At 36.4% G+C, this 17,234-nt stretch overlaps 1 protein-coding gene across 11 annotated transcripts in view; it reads left to right on the forward strand.

The window, feature by feature from the left end:
- The window catches only part of ROBO2 (roundabout guidance receptor 2), a 606,204-nt gene that overhangs the window by 405,797 nt on the left and 183,173 nt on the right, over nucleotides 1–17,234 (forward strand). For all 11 annotated transcript variants that reach the window (XM_031958824.1, XM_031958826.1, XM_031958829.1 and 8 more), the window contains one exon: nucleotides 5,730–5,854. In XM_031958824.1, the coding sequence (XP_031814684.1) occupies nucleotides 5,730–5,854 (125 nt within the window). The remainder of the gene's footprint in view (nucleotides 1–5,729; nucleotides 5,855–17,234) is intronic.

The following is a 17,234-nucleotide window of genomic DNA, read 5'->3' on the forward strand; positions in this document are numbered from 1 at the left end:
TGAAAATCGTTCATATCCTTTGACCATTTATCAATTGGAGAATGGCTTAAACTATTATAAATTTGAGTCAATTCTACATATATTTATTTGAAATGAGGCTTTTAGGACCTGTATGTGCCAAAATATTTGTGGAAGCCCTATTTGTAGTGGCTAGAAACTGGAAAATGAATGGATACCCATTAATTGGAGAATAGTTGGGTAAATTATGGTATATGAATGTTATGGGATATTATTGTTCTGTAAGAAATTACCAGCAGGATGAATACATAGAGATTTGGAGAGACATGACCTGATGCTAAGTAAAATGAGCAGAACCAGGAGATCATTATATACCTCAACAACAATACTGTATCAGGATGTACTCTGATGGAAGTGGATTTCTTCAACAAAGAGATCTAACTCAGTTTCAATCGATCAATGATGGACAGAAATAGCTACATCTAAAGAAAGAACACTGGGAAATGAATGTAAACTGTTTGCATTTTTGTTTTTCTTTCCGGGTTATTTTTACCTTCTGAATCCAATTCTTCCTGTATAATAAGAGAACTGTTTGGTTCTGCACACATATATTGTATCTAGGATATATTGTGACATATTTAACATGTATAGGACTGCTTGCCATCTGGGGTGGGGGCGGGGAGGGAGAGGAAAAGTCAGAATAGAAGTCAGTGCAAGGGATGATTACCCAGGCATGGGTTATGTCAATAAAAAATTATAATTATGAAAAGAAAAAAAAAAGAAATGAAGCCTTTATCAGATCCTTTGGATGTAAATATGTGTTCCCAGTTTATTGGTTCCCTTCTAAACTTGTATGCATCAGTTTTGTTTGTACAAAACTTTTTAACTTAATATAATCAAAATTATCAATTTTATGATTAATAATGATCTCAAGTTCTTCTCTGGTCACAAGTTCCTTCCTTCTCCACAAACCTGAGAGGTAAACTAACCTATTTTCTTCTAATTTGTTTATAATATCATTCTTTATGTCTAGATCATGAATGCATTTCAACCTTATCTTGTTATATGGTGTTAGGTATGGGTCTATCCCTACTTTATGCCATACTAGTTTCCAATTTTCCCAGAAGTTTTTGTTAAATAGTGAATTTTTATCCCAAAATGTGGGGCCTTTGTGTTTGTCAAATATTAGGTTATTATAGTCATTGGCTATTATTTCTGTGAACCTACCCTATTCCACTGATCAATTTCTCTATTTCTTAGCTAGTACCAAATGGTTTTGATGACCACTGCTTTATAATAGTTTTATATCTGGCCACCTTCATTTGATTTTCTCTTCAATAATCCCTTTGAAATTCTTGATATTTTATTCTTCCTGATGACTTTTGTTGTTATTTTTTCTCATTCGGTAAAATGGTTTCTTGGGAATTTGATTGGTATAGCACTAACTAAATAGATTAGTTTAGGGAGTATTGTCATCTTTATTATATTCACTCGACCTATCCAAGAGCACTTAAGATTTTTTCCAGTTGCTTAGATCTCACTTTATTTGTCTGGAAAGCATTTTGTAGTTGTGCTTACAAGTTCCTGACTTTCCCTTGGCAGATAAATTCTCAAGTAAATATTATTAACAGTTATTTAAAATGGAATTTCTGTTTGTATCTCTTGTCATTGGATTTTATTAGTGATGTATAAAAATGCTGATGATTTATGTGGATTTATTTTGCATGCTGTAATTTTGCTAAAGTTGTGGATTATTTTTAATAGCTTTTTAGTTGATTATTTGGGGTTCTCTAAGTATACCATCATATCATCTGCAAAAAGTGATAATTTGGTTTCCTCATTATCTACTCTAATTCTTTAATCACTTTTTCTTCTTGTATCGCCTAGGCTAGCATTTCTAATACAATATTGAAAAGCAATGGTGATACTGAGCAACCTTGTTTTACCTCTGATCTTATTGGGAATGGTTGTAGTTTATTTCCATAATATATGATGCTTGCTATGTTTTTTAATTGATCCTACTGACTATTTAAAGGAAAAGTCCATTTATTCCTATACTCTCTTGTGTTTTTAATAGGAATGGGTCTTGGATTTTGTCAAATGCCTTTTCTGCATCTATTGAAATAATCATATGGATTTTGTTCTTTTCGTTAATAATATAGGCACTTATCTAATAGTCTTCCTAATATTGAACCAACCCTGCATTCCTGGTATAAATCCTACTTGGTCATGGTACATTATCCTGGGAATGATAAAATGTAATGTTTTTACTAATATTTTATTTACGATTTTTGCATCAATATTCATTAGGGAGATTGGACAATCATTTTCCTTTCCTGTTTTCATCCTACCTGGTTTAGGTATCAGTACCATGTATGTGTCATAAAAGGAATTTGTTAGGAGTCCTTCATTCCCTTTTTTTTCAAATAGTTTATATAGCATTGGGGCTAATTATTCTTTAAATGTTTGGTAGAATTCACATGTAAATCCAGCTTGTCTTGGGGGTTTATTTTTCTTAGCTAGTTGATTAATTGCTTGTTCTATTTCTTTTTTAAAAATGGAACTATTTAAGTAATTTCCTCTTCTGTTAATTTGGGCAATCTATATTTTTATCAGTGGTCCTCCATTTCACTTAGGTTGTCAAATTTATTGGTATAAAGTTGAGCAAAGTAACTCCTGATATTGTTCTAGTTTCCTCTTCATTGGTGGATAGTTCTCCCTTTTCATTTTTGAGATTAACAATTTGATCTTTTTTCATTTGTTTTATAAAATTAACTGAAGGTTTATCAATTTTTTCATAAAATAAACTCTTAGTTTTATTTATTAATTAAATAGTTTTCTTAGTTTCAATTTTTTAATCTTTCCTTTTATTTTTAGTTTTCAAGTTTGGTATTTGGGGATTTTTAATTTGTTCTTTTTCTAGCTTTTTTAGTTGCAAGTCCAATTTATTGATCTTCTCTTCATTAATGCAAGTAAGCATTTATAGATATAAAATTTCCCCTTATTACTGCTTTGGCTGCATCCCCAAAATTTTGGTATATTGTTGTCATTTTTGTTCATTATTGTCATTTTCTTGGATGAAATTATTAATTATGTCTATCACAGCTTTTTCACCCATTCATTCTTTAGGATGACATCATTTAGTTTCTAATTTGTTTTGGTCCATTTTTCCCTAGCCCTTTATTGAATGTAATTTTTATTGCATCATGATCTGAAAAAAATGCATTACTATTTCTGTGTTTTTGCATTTGATTTTGAGTCCTTATGTCCTAATATATGGTCAATTTTTGTATGGGTTCCATGAACTGCTGAGAATAAAGTGTACTCCTTTCTGTCTCCATTCAATTTTCTCCAAAGATCTATCATATCTAGTTTATTTAGTATTCATCAGGATGGCTACCCCTGCTTTTTTTTTTTTTTTTTTTTTTTTACTTCACCTGAGGCATAATAGATTCTGCTCAAGTCTTTTACCTTTATTCTGTATGTATCACTCTGCTTTAAATGTGTTTCTTGTAAGCAACATATTTTAGGATTTTGGCTTTAAATCCAGTCTGCTATCTGCTTCTGCTTTATGGGAGAGTTCATGACATTCACATTTATGGTTAAAACTACTAATTCTGTATATTCTTTCATGTTATATACTCCAAATTATATTTTTCTATTTCCTTTTCCCCTTTCTCTCCTCCCCAGTATTTTACTTATGAGCACCACTTGCTTCAAGCAATACTTCCCCTTTAGAGTCTCTCCCCTTTTCTTATACCTTCCCCCCATCTCTGTTTTCCCTTCTATTTAGCCTACCCCTTACCTTTTCCCCCCTTTCCTCCCACTTTTCTATAAGATGAGAGATGTTTCTCAATGAAACCAAATATGTCTATTTCTTTGGGCCAAATATGATGACAGTAAGATTCACACAATATTCATCACCCTCTTTTTTCCCTCAATTATAATATGTTTTCTTTGCCTCTTTCTGATATATAATTTCCCTCATTTTACCTCCAATTTTCCCTTTTTTTCTTTTATAATCCCCTTTCTATCTCTAGCTTTTTTTAAATATTATAATAGTAAAGTTAGATAATACATGTATTCTCAATGTATACACATAACAGAAATAAAATTCTCAAGAGTTTTTTTTTTTTTTTTTTTTTTACCTTTTTTTATGCTTTTCTTGAGTTCTATATTTGGAGGTCAAATTTTTTGTTTAGCTCTGGTCTTTTCAACAAAAATAAATGGAATTCACCAATGTCATTGAATGTCCATCTTCTTCCCTGAAAGAAAAGGCTCAGTTTTTCAGATTAAGTTATTCTTGGCTGCATTCCAAGTTCCTTCACCTTTCAGGATATCAAATTCCAGGCCCTTCAGTCCTGCTGTGGTGGGTCAGTGCTGATTTACTCCCAGTGCTAGATGGGTGTAGACAAGTCCAGTTTAATTTTGGCTTTTTGGGGTTCACTATTGATCTTTTGTCTTTATGTTTGATGTTTTATAACTTCTCTACTGATCTACTGGCTTGCAACCAGGGCAGAGTGGCCAACACTGCTGTAGATTCCTGTAGATTCCTCCCTGTAGATTCTCTGTCATATGGAGCCTGCACCACCCCACAGATTCTGTACCGCCCCAGGAGTCTGCAGTCTGTGCTGGTCTTTGTACTCAGCTGTATGTGCTTCACTGCCTCCTTCTCATTTCCGATTGAAACAGACCTTTTCTGGTCTGTTTCCTCCCTGTAGATTCTCTACCACATGGAGTCTACACCACCCACAGAGACTGCACCGCCCTGGGACTCTGTGCTGGCGTTTGTATTCAGCTGCTTGAGCTGGCTGCCTCCCTCCCATTTCCAATTGAACCAGACCTTTTCTGGTGATCTTCGAAATTATCTTCTGCTGACAATTTGTTGTACTTGCAATATTTGTGGATTCTACTGGTCCAGAGCTAATTCAGAGGCTGGATTTCATAATTAGTGTGAGCATTGTAGAGAAGGTCAGAAAGAAATGTGTGTCGTCTCTGCCCCCGTGAGTCTGAAATGCCTCTTTTCTGTGAACATTTGTCCATACAGTTGCTGAAGTGATTTTTCTGAAGTACATATCTGATTGAGCACAACAAATCTCTGTTTCAACCATATTCTACAAACCTATCTCCCTATTGATTTTTATTTTAGAATAAATTTTAGAATAAAATCCTATTTGATTTTTAACTTTTCCTTTTAAGATTCTGTTTTTGTGTTTTATATTGTACATACTTATTTGTACACTTACATGATTTAAATTATTATTTTGAGGATACATTTTTTTAAACTAATATTGATGTGTAATCAATCAAGTTTGGGGATCATTGTCCTAAATTGTCCGCAGAATCTCAGATTTTGTCCAAGTCAGTGATTTTTGCCTTTTCCTAAATTCATTTTGGGTTCTAGTACTAACTTCAGAAGAACTCTTTAGAAAATACCCCTTCATATATTAGCAGGTAAGCCTGGCCAATTATTAAAAAAAAATCCTAAAAATGAATTTTTGTTGTAATGTTTGTCTATAAAAAACACCTGTGGGCCTTAGGAATCCATTGTACAAAGGTTTTAAAATGTGAGTGGCAACAATTAATGCAAAATGCAATTGGATTCATTTAACAAAATGTGATTTAACTCTGTTTTGGTAAAGACATAAGAATTTTTTTTTTAACTCTAGCATCTTGGCACCAAAAGCAATATAGATTACTAAATTTGCTTTTTGGAATAATTGCTGTCTTCTGTTTGATATTTATGTAGTTTTTCTCCTCTTATATTATAGCTCCTCCACAATTTGTGGTTAGGCCAAGAGATCAGATTGTAGCTCAAGGCCGAACAGTTACATTTCCCTGTGAAACTAAAGGAAACCCTCAGCCAGCTGTTTTTTGGCAGAAAGAAGGCAGCCAGGTGAGTATAAAGGCTCCAATGCTTCTTTGAAATCTCTAGTCTCTAATCTCTTGTTCTCTTCAAAATTAATTTGATTCTTTCTGTTTTTTTCATTGGGAATTCATTACATATTTAAAATATGATAGGAGAAAATTAACATAATTAGAATGGTGTTCTGACATAACACTGTTCATTCAACAAATATTATTGAGCACATTATAAGCATTTTGTTATGTTAGGTTTTTTAATTGTGTGCAGCTAATTTTGATTACACATATGTATTCATTTTTAAAAACTGTGGTTATTCCAAATAAAACAAAACCAAAGTAAGTCATAGAAATTTAACTATGTATTCATTCAAAGCAAAGAAATCATCATCTCTGCATAAGTTTTCTGCGTGTGTTTTCAGATATGTGAGAGACCATTTTACCAGAGTAAAAAAGGAAAACAAAAAGCTTGAGGTCTTATTAACACCTTGACAAAATTTATCATCATTCTTTATTGATTTAAGTTTAAGGGAAAATTAATTTTATACCACTACTTTTTCTATTAGTACTAATAATAGGAATAGATAAGAGAAGACTACCATATGCCAAAAGCTTCCAAATCCCTTTTTTGGTATTTTGTTACTGGTTGTTTCCCTAGTTATTGTATCCAGATTTGAATTCTAGGTAGCTTATTGTCCCAGACTTCTAGGCATCATCCTCTTCCACAGCTTCTAATAAAAATTTCATGGTTAATTTGGGATATCATGATTTCAGTTCTTTAAACTTTGGGCTGAACCTGGAATTCCACAGGGGTGTCTCATGGATCCTCAGGGGGTCTCAGAATTCTGGAGCTATATGAAGGAAGATATTTTCCAATTTCCCAAAGCCAGTCTGGAGAAATTTAGAATTTTATTCTTCCTTGTCTCCCTTCCTCTACCAAGGATCTTCTAAGTACCAATAAATACTCTAGGAGAAATAATAGTGGACATCTTGAAGCACATTATGGCACAGAGTTTGAGATATTGCTTAAGAAAAAACTCGCCTAAAAAGGTTGTTAGATTGAAAATACCTGAGTAATTTACATTGGTCCATAACAACAGTTGTTTTTCCTTGATCATTTCTCATCATACAATAATTCACCTACCAATATAACTCCCTCTCCTGTCTTTGATCAAAACTTATTTTCACCCAGATGCTTTTCATCCTTGAATTCATGAAAAAATCCTGATATCATTATACTTATGCAATTATTATTTGTTTCTATTTTCCCCCCTCCTCATTTCTCTAGTCAAATCATAATCTTGACTGTAATCAAATTCCATACCAAACAAGGGCTAGGAATAAAATGGGAAAATGTCCATTAAACTACTGGTGAGTTATTTTCAGATGTGCATGTCTTTTCCTAGACCTAGATCATTCAATGCTTACTTTTTTATTTTACTTTTCTCTGTAACTAGAAGGTGCCTAAGCTTTGTTTACTTTGTAATGTCCATGGCATACTGGTTTAGTAATTGTTTTAGATATTTATATCAAGTCAATCTCATCATTGGACAAAACAAGTTTGCAACTTAAGAAAAATTTAGCCTGGATATTTGTCTATGATTTGCTCATTAGGCATTAAGAAGGTATTTAACCATTTGATTTCAAAAAAGTTGGACTTTTAACTTAATTTGAGTTCTTTTCCTCTTCTTTTCTTCACCACATACATATGTTTAATCATGTACACCTCCCTCACAAGAAAGAAGGATTTGGTAAAATTTAATAATATTGAGTAGAATGAGGAAATCCTGAAAATTTTCCCACACATAATTTAGTTCAGATAGTGCATAAAATGGAGACAGTGCTCCAAAATTTAGCCAGGCCTATTTGAGCCTCACCAGACAGGCCTAAGTTTCATATTCCTGTAAATCATGTGATCTAGGAAATTAGGTGGTACCCCCTTCCTCCCCTCTCTTGTTGCACTAGCATTTCAATACTAGAACACTCCTATGAGGTAAATATGTGATTTTTGTGTTAGGATTGGGTAAGAGATATTTCTTTGTTCATAGCTAGAATGTGAGGCCACCCACTCTGATCAATCAGAGTGGAGGTCCAGCCCCTGGCGTGGTTCTTAGATTTGTTTATGTTAGGGTATATAACTTTCTACTTGCCTTCTGTACTTCACTTCTTGTCACTGCCAGTCTGTCCCCATGGTGGGAGATGCCTGATTCTAATGAGACTTGATAAAATAAACACTTCTGTTTTTTACCTTGAAAAACCTCTACCTTTAATTGAATCAGTGGTCTTCTGACCCACACAGTGTTGGGGGCTTGTCCAGGATTGCTCTTTGGTTGAGAAGGGGTCTCCTATGGAGAACAGAGTCCAGCCCACACCCAGATTATACTGGGGACTCCAGGAATTCCATTCCAGGAATTCGGGAATTCTGCCTTCCTGAAGGAAAAATCCTGAAGAACAAGTTATATGTGTAAAATCCAGAGGTAAGCTACTGGAAGTCTATGTTTTGTTGTTGTTGTTGTTGTTGTTGTTGTTTTTGAGTCTAGGGGTTTAGACTTAGTAAGTGTAGTAGTGGCTCCCCACTAAATTCAGACAGAACCCCAATGCAAGAATACTCATGGGAATGCTTCACAGGTAACTTGAAGGGAGCAAGTGACCCCTCCCTATTTGGCTAAGTTCTTCTGAACTTGGAAGATGTGGTGATGGTCCTCATAAATTATGGGGAAAGAGCAGAATAAACTAATACCATGGGAGCATAAATGTGTTAGATAGTCCATTAAGCAGTCGATTGAAAAATTGCAGTGAGCTGCCAAAAGATAGGAAAAGAATGATTAAATACTGTTGCTTTGTTTGGGGTGGAATGGATATCAGAGGTGACACTATGTGGCTAAAATTTGGTTCCTCTGAGGATTGGGTTTGCCAAAAACTAAATTTATATGTAAGTGTCAAATGGCCTTTCAATCAGGAGGAAAGTTTTTATGTGGCACTTTGGATGCTGGAATTATAGCTGAAAATGGTAAGAAACAAGGAGGAAGAGAAGAAGGAACTTAAACCCTACCTTTTATCTCCTCTTCCTGTACATCCTCCTTATATTATATCTCCTCTTCCTTTGGGGAGCCCTGCAGCAAATGCCTCTCCTGACTCAGGACCTGAGGGCGCAGAAGAATCTAAACTCATAGATCTCCAAGAATATCAGTATGGCTCCTTTAGAAGAGAATTGAGATAGCTCCTTAAAAACCAGGAAAATTGACCTCTAGATCCAAAGAAACCTGACATGTATCCTTTGAGAGAGGTGCCACTAGCACAGGAGGACTAAGGTTTGTGAACACTCCCCTGAGTGCCACAGAAGTCAGAAATTTCAAAAAGGAAATGAAAACCCTAATGGAGGATCCCAGTGGTCTCTCAGAGCACTTGACTCTAACATCTGTATTTGGCATGGGTAGTGTCTATCCTAAATGGATTATTCTCTCTTGAAGAAAGAAGAATGATTAGGAAAGTCACAAAAATAATGGAATAAGTACACAGACATCTGCCTGTGGCTGGTCTGGTCCTGGCAGATGAAAAATACTCAAACCTTGACCCTAGATGGAACCATAACAATGAGGTTCATAGATTACACATGCAGTACCTGAGAGAATTAAATATTACTGGGATTAAGAACTCTTAAGCCCCAGAATATTAAAAAGGCTATTGAAGTTATTGAGAAAAAAGAATAGTCACCAACTGAGTTTCTAAATAAGCTACAAGAGAATGCTAATAAATACTCAGGATTAGATATGTTACTCAGCCATTGAGTCCATGTTAAAGGTAAACTTTGTAACTAATGCCTGGCCAGATATTAGTAAAAAAAAAAAAAAAGATTCAGAAGATTGACAGATGAAACAACAGGATTTTAGAAAATCTCTTTTAAGAAGCCACCAAAGTATACGTGAAGAGCGATAATGAAAAGCAAGCCAGAAAACTTGACTCATGGTGCAGACTGTCCAAACTATAGTAGGGACACCAAACAATTCTGGACAGTGGAAGAAGCCCCAAACTAGGGAGGAAAAAAAGGAAAGAGCACATGGGCAGTGGGAGAGAAAGCCAAAGGCAGCGATAAGAAAACAAGTAAACTTTTAACATACTAGAGTTGTAGAAAGAAGGAGCATATAATGAGAGACTGCCCCCACAACGAATAGAGGAGAGAATGTGTTCTTTGGTGGAACTAGAGGACCAGAGGTGTCAGGGGTTCATTGAACAATCCCACCAGGAACCTTTGATAAATTTAAGGGTGGGACCCTGAGGGGAGGAAATGCTGTTTTTGATAGATACTGGGACTACCTGGTCTTCTGTAACTTGCCTCTTCTCTGGGACTAAATTATCATAAGAAACACTCATCATCTCTGAGTAAAAAGAGAAAATTTCCCAGTCTCCCTTTCTGAAGTTTTAGAAGTCTGATACCAAAGGACTACTGTCTTAAACAGGGTGCTTCTGGTCCTGGAGATGGGGATAAATTTGTTAGGAAGAGATCTAATTACTAATTGCCTATCTACTTAACCACTACAGGAACCCAAATTGTCCCACTTAAAATTTTATTCATAAAAGATGAAGAAGGGCAAATTGATTCAGAAGTTTGTGCAGGCCCTATAAATAGGGGGAGAGTCTAGATTGATCCCATTAAAAATTAGTGTGATGTATCTGAAGGATACATTTTAGGCCTGTCCACTAAGATATTGAAAGCAGGGACATTTTTGCCTTTGAATGGGAAGACACTAACACTGGGGGAAAACAACAATACAAATGGTATGTCCTTCCTTCCTCAAAGATACAGTCACCAAATTTATTCAGATAGTCATTGAGAGAATTCTGAAGGGATTTAAAGCTCTCCTTGGAACTCAGGTACTATTGCAATATGGTGATGATTTATTAGTATCGGGAAGTAAGAAAAATGGAGTTAAGGAAGCCATTCTACTTAGCTAACCTACTTAGGATCAGAGGGCTTGATAGTATCAAAGAATAAGTTATAATTTGTTGAAAGAAAGGTTAACTGTTTAGGGCATTAGATTAGTGAGGGACAAAAGAAATTAGATCCAGAAAGAGTGATAGGTGTTCTCCAGGCCCCACTCCCTAGGAATAAAAGGGAACTCAGGAAGTTCCTGGGATTAATGGGTTACTGTAGAAATTGGATTGACCCATATGCCACCGTTTCTAAATCTGTGTATAAGTTTTTTAGAGGAAAAGCCAGACAAAATTGAGTGAGACTCAGAAAAGGAAGAAAGGTTCAGGAAATTAAAAGATGTGCTTGTTACCCCTTTTGTGTTGACCTTTCTGCCATTAGAAAGACCCTTCCATTTATTTGTGAACATGGGCAAGGGCATGGCCTTAAGGGTGCTTGCCCAAGTAAGAGGGGGCCAGAGAAAGCAATACCCTTCCTCTCTAAGATTCTAGATACTGTGGCAAGGGGATGGCCTACTTGCATTCAAGCTATGGCAGCTGCCACAACATTGGTGGAAGAAAGTAAGAAGGTCATGCTTGGGGAAAGCCTCATTGTAAGTGTCCCACATCAGATCTGAATCACCCTTAACAGATGGCAGGTAGATGGCCCATTGACCTTAGAATCCTGAAGTATGAAGCAATCCTTCTTGAGAAGGATGATTTGGTCCTAGCACAAGACAACAATTTGAATCCTGACTTCTTCCTAGCTTGAGGGATAGGGAGAGAAAGGAGGATTCGACCAGTTTGGAACATTATTGTATTGATTTTATTGATCTCCAGACTAAGGTTAGATAATATTTTCAGGAGTCCTCAATCCTGAAGGGAATGAATTTGTTCTAGGTGAATCTTCTAGAGTGGTGGAGAGGAAAAAGATAAATGGATATGCTACAATAAATAGTGATAGCTTCTTCCTGACTGAAGATAGTAGACTACTCAATTCATGTGAACTGTATTCACTAAACCAGGCCCTACAACTATTAGATGAAAGCAAAGCCTTATCTATACTGACTCTAAATATGCTTGGGGCATGGTTCTCATTTTGTGGGGGAATGATAAATAGCAAGGGGAGAGACCTGGCCCATGTTACTCTAGTCTCCCAAGTTTTCTAGCACTTGGAGCTACCAGAAAATTTATCAGTAATTCACATGAATGGTCATCAGGCTGGACAACCCTTTGAAGCTAGGGGCAACTATCTTGTCAATGAGGAAGCAAAGGGAATGGGAGCTGTAGAATCTGAACAGCACAATTGTTTGTTGGTTCTGATTCCTTCATTTACCCCCGAGTCTTCCTTCCCCATCTTTTACAACAGACGAGCAGGAAAAAGCTTTATCTTTGGAAGCACAGGAACAGGCTGGTGGATGGTATCTCCCAGATAGCAGAAAGGTATTGACCAAATCAGGTAGGAGACAGATCCTTCAACATCTGCATCAGGGAAGTTACTGATATCATTCTTACATGGTATGTATCACCTGGTCTTTACATCCTAGTGAGACAGCTGATGGATGGTTTTCTTGTGTGTCAAAGGACAAACAAGACTGCCTTGTGCTGAACTCCAATAGGAGGGAGACCATCACATTTCCAGCCATTTCAGAATTTACAAGTGGACTTTGCCAAACTGCCTCCAATAAGCCGACTCAAATATCTGTTGGTCGTAATGGAGCATCTGACATGTTGAGTGGAGACTTTCCCCTGCCCTTGGCCACTACCCCTATGGTAGGCAACATTCTGCTAGAACAAATAATCCTGTAGTATGGGATGGTGGAATGACTGACTCAGACTAAGGGACTCGTTTTATAGGTAAGATTTTGTAGCTCCTCATGCAGGCCTTGGATATTATCTCAAGTTTCATACTCCTTATCAGCCCCCTTCATCAGGTAAGGGGAAGAGAATGAATCAAGAAATTAAGAAACAGCTCACTCAGTTGGTGCCAGAAACCCAATTACCCTGGATCAAGTATCTCCCTCTGGCCCTTAAGATACATACAAGACCCTGAAGAGCTAGGGGGTCATCTCCTTTTAACTTCTTTTTGCTCATCTCTACCTGAGAGGAAAGAGTTGGAATATTATTTATGAACAGAAAGACAGGCTTTTAAGAGAATGTGTATCTACTTTGGCAAAACACCTTCATGTTTTGCAGACTAAAGGGATAATTGCTCAGACTCCATCTCTGGGTTTTCCTGTGCACCAATACCAGGTGGGAGACTGGATCCTGATCTGGACATGGAAAGAAGAGAAGCTCATCCTGACCTGGAAAGGGACTTTCTAGATCCTATTGAGATTGAGCACTGCAGTATGGACCAGGGAGTGGGGTTGGACTCATCACTCCCAGGTGAAAAAGCCTGCTGAGCCACCTGGTGAATGAACAATTGAGCCCTCTTCCAAACAGGACAAACTGAAAGTGCAACTGAGGCACAAGCTTCCTAAAGTTTGGGTATATGAACCCTGAACCTTTACCTCAGTCTGTAAGACTATTGATCTTTCTTAGTATTGCAATTCCCCTCTTGCTTTTAATTGTATTTGTGTTAGGTACCATCACCTGTCTTTCCACTACCCTGCATAGCTATTTTGTTTTTAACCAAAGTGTGACACCATGGGGATACCCTCGTTGTGGGCATTGATTCTAGTCCCTCTTGTATATACTCAGCACAGTCCCTTGGCTCCCACATGGTAATAGCTTCCAAGCCATTGTCCAGATGGCTAACCACCTTCAAATTTACCAGCTGCTGGATTTGTGGAGGACGCCAGCAACTTGAGTCATGTCTGTGAGTTCCAATCCCCTTGAAACCTGAATGGCTCCTTAGTAACCAGTTATTATTCTATAATGGGATGGAGTTATAGAAGCCTCAGGAAGAGCATACCCGGGCCCTTACTGAAAAGTAGAAGGGTTTATATTGCTTAAAACACACAGTAAGAGATGGAACCTTGCTGGGGTAAAGTGAGAGTTAGTGGACTTACTCACTCCAAGTGGCATATGAAGAGAGAGATTGCACTAAGACTGTGGGAAATTGGATGCTATTCATATTTAGTACAGGGCCACTTGTGCAGTATGCTACAATGGACAGATGAACCAAAGTAATTGTGAATACCTATTGGTGGGGGGAGATACAAAATTTAAAAGTTGTAAAGGACCCCATAATATAGCTGTCTCTATGAGGAATAACTATACCATGTCATTAAGGCTCCCATATTATATATGGGCCTAACATAACCAGACCTGCTCAGGATATTTTCCGATTTCTGGAGTGTCATCCATAGAAACGAACCTTATATAAAGGTAGAGGTGTCAATACATTAAAACTGCTAAAGTAGAGTATCTGGGTGGCCCCTTGGGAGAACAGGAGCTGCAGTATTGCCCTGCAGTCTTCAATGGGACTCATATTTCCTCCTGGATAGAGCTGGCTTTAAAAGACCACTATTGGACTTGTGGCTTAACTACCTATATGCATCTTCCTGGGATTTGGACTGGCAGCTGCTGTATTGGTGACCCAAATTATTTTTTCTCTGGACAGGAAGAAAAACATTTAGGAATCCAGTTATATGACAATCTTTACAGGGAGAAGAGGATAGACACTTGCATTACCCAGACAGAAGATGTGAATGGATGGGGAGACTCTTGGACACTTGAGGAGATCATAAGGACTTATGGACCAGCCACTGGGCACAAGATGGGAGCTGGAGTTATAGGACCCAGATATATATATATATATGTATATATATATATGTTGAATAAAATAATCAGGTTACAGGCTGTAGTAGAAACAATTACTAATCAAACTGCAAAGGCCTTGAAACTATTGACCAATAGGTCATCCAAAAGGACAATATTATAGCATACATTAGTATTAGATTACTTCCTAGCTGAGGAATGTGGGGTTTGTAGGAAACTAAACTTGTCCAACTGTTGTATAAAAATGTACAATAATGGTAAATTAGTTAAATAAATCACTAAAGACATTAGAAAGCTCATTCATGTCCCAGTCCAAACCTGGTCTTCCCCATTCAACACATCTTGGTGGTCTTGGTTTGAAGGAACTTGGTAAAAAAAGGCACTGTGGTTCTTTTGGATAGCTTTTAATGCTATCATCCTCCTCCCTTCTTGTCTTTCTTGTTTGATGCAATTAATCACCAATATAGTCCAGAAAACTTTATCTAAAATGGTTAAGATAGAGAGAAAAGCAGAAAGATCTGTTCAGTTGATAACTAAAGGGACAAGATTGGGAATCAGTTGCACAAGAGGATAGAAAGCTTCCAAAGGGAAAGATGTATTAGTTGGACCCAGAAATTGAGGAAATATGCGATCATTGGTATGAGAAACTCTCCAGTGGAAGGAAGAAATTGTGAAAGCTTTCCTCTACATAATCTGGTTCAGATAGTACATAAAATGAAGACAATGCTCCAAAATATAGCCAGGCAGACTTGTTCCTCAGCAGACAGGCCTAAATTTCATATTCCTGTAAACCATGTGATCTAGGGAAATTAGGTGGTACCTCCCTCTACCCCTCCTTTGTTTTACTAAAAGACATCTCAACACTAGATCTCCCATATAAGGTAACTATGATTTCTGTGTTAGGATTGAGTAAGAGATGTTTCCTTGATGACCAATCAGAGCACGGGTCCAGCCCTTGGGGTGTTTCTTAGACTTGTTTATGTTAGGGTGTATAACCTTCTGCTTGCCTTCTCTACCCCACTTCTCATCACTGCCAGTCTACTCTGGTGGAGGGAGGTGTCCAATTCTTGCAAGATTTGATCAAATAAACACTTTCTACTTTGAGAAACTGTCTTTAATTGAGTCGGTGGTCTTCTCACCCTCACAATATCAATTCATGAATTGTGAAACTATTGATTTGATGTCCAATTTTTATCATGACATATGGCCACACATCAAACAAATGGTAAGATCACAAGTTTAATGGTCTATGATATCATTCACATGTGTTGATAATTCTATAATATTAATAGTTGCCCAATTATTTTCAGGTGATAAAGGTACTGAGATTCCAAGTTTTCTTGGCTTTTAATCCACTTTTGCAAATGTCATAATAATAATAAGAATGATGGGTTAGTTTGAATCATGTGTATATTTCCACATCAGTTTATCTTTTAGGTGAGGTGTTATGATGTTGAAGAAGGAGATGTCTCAGAGAGTATTCAGATCATGTGATATAATAATATTACATCAATTAGTATTCTAACATCTAATTGAATGAGAATTCTTGCTTTGAGTCATTGCATCAATTTCAAGTGGCTTTATGCGCCAATCTTTGAGGCTGGTTTAGTTCAGCAACATATTTCTAGTCTATAGAATAATTATTTTATTCTAAAAATATCATCAATTTATCTGAAAGATTTGTAACCTTTCAAAGTAACAAATTCTTTCTAATAATGTTTTTTGTTTCAACAAGTAGAATTTATGTATTAGCAACGATCACTCCTTGTAGAAGGCTTTTAATAATATGGTAATGTTTATGTAAAGTGGACTTATAGTGGCACACTTGACTGTAATAAAGTGGACATTCATCATGTTGCAATAAAGAGTGAAGCTTCTAATTAAAGTAGGACATCATTTGTTGGATTAAAGTCATTTAGCATAATTGAAAAGTGCTAATACCCTATTTTATCCTCTTCTATTAGTCTTACTCCAAGGGTAAAAACATTTTAAGGTGAAAATATGTCTTGTGTCTTTAATTAAATGTTATTACCTGATTGTACTATTTTGGAGCTGTTTAATTGCAAACCTGGAAAATGAATTACTATATTACAGAATTGATCCCAGAGGGTTAGAATTCCTTTTTTATGAGTAAAAATAATATAATTTATGAGTAAGTATAACATAAAAATTCATGCTTAATTTATAATCGAACCTAGAAATGTACTATATTATGATTAGAAACAAATATTTTCTTTATTAGATCTATAATAAAGTCATAGTGTTGGGATTCAAGGGATACCCCAAAAAGGTTGCAATTCCAGATCAGTGTTAAGAGATATCTCAAACAAATTTACAGGTTTGAACAGGTTTGCCCCTTCAAGTCAAGGGGCAAAGTTTATTATAATTGAAATGCCAATTAAATCAGGCTAAGTTGCAAAAGAAGTTATCAAAGAACCAGGGGCAAGAAAATGAATTTGTAGGAACAATGAGATGCCAGGTGATTCATGTCACTGATATGCTAATTTTATGGTTTAGAGGTGGTGAGTAGTGGTCTGATTCAGGCTTTGTGCTCAGGTGCAGTTCCCATAATTCTCTGGATAGAGCTCAAGGGGGAAATCTGGAGGTGTGTGTTTAGACCTAAAACATTGTTAGGTCTAGTGGCAGACACCCAATTTTGTTCTGCACCTGTATCAACTTTAAGCACCTCATTATTATTGCTCATTAATTTCAGAAACTTTGATATCACTAACCAATAGGTTGTTGACCAACAGTCAGCAATATTTATAGCCATAACATCC

The sequence above is a fragment of the Sarcophilus harrisii genome, chromosome 3 (genome assembly GCF_902635505.1).
Source record: "Sarcophilus harrisii chromosome 3, mSarHar1.11, whole genome shotgun sequence".
In the NCBI taxonomy this organism is placed as follows: Eukaryota; Metazoa; Chordata; class Mammalia; order Dasyuromorphia; family Dasyuridae; genus Sarcophilus; species Sarcophilus harrisii.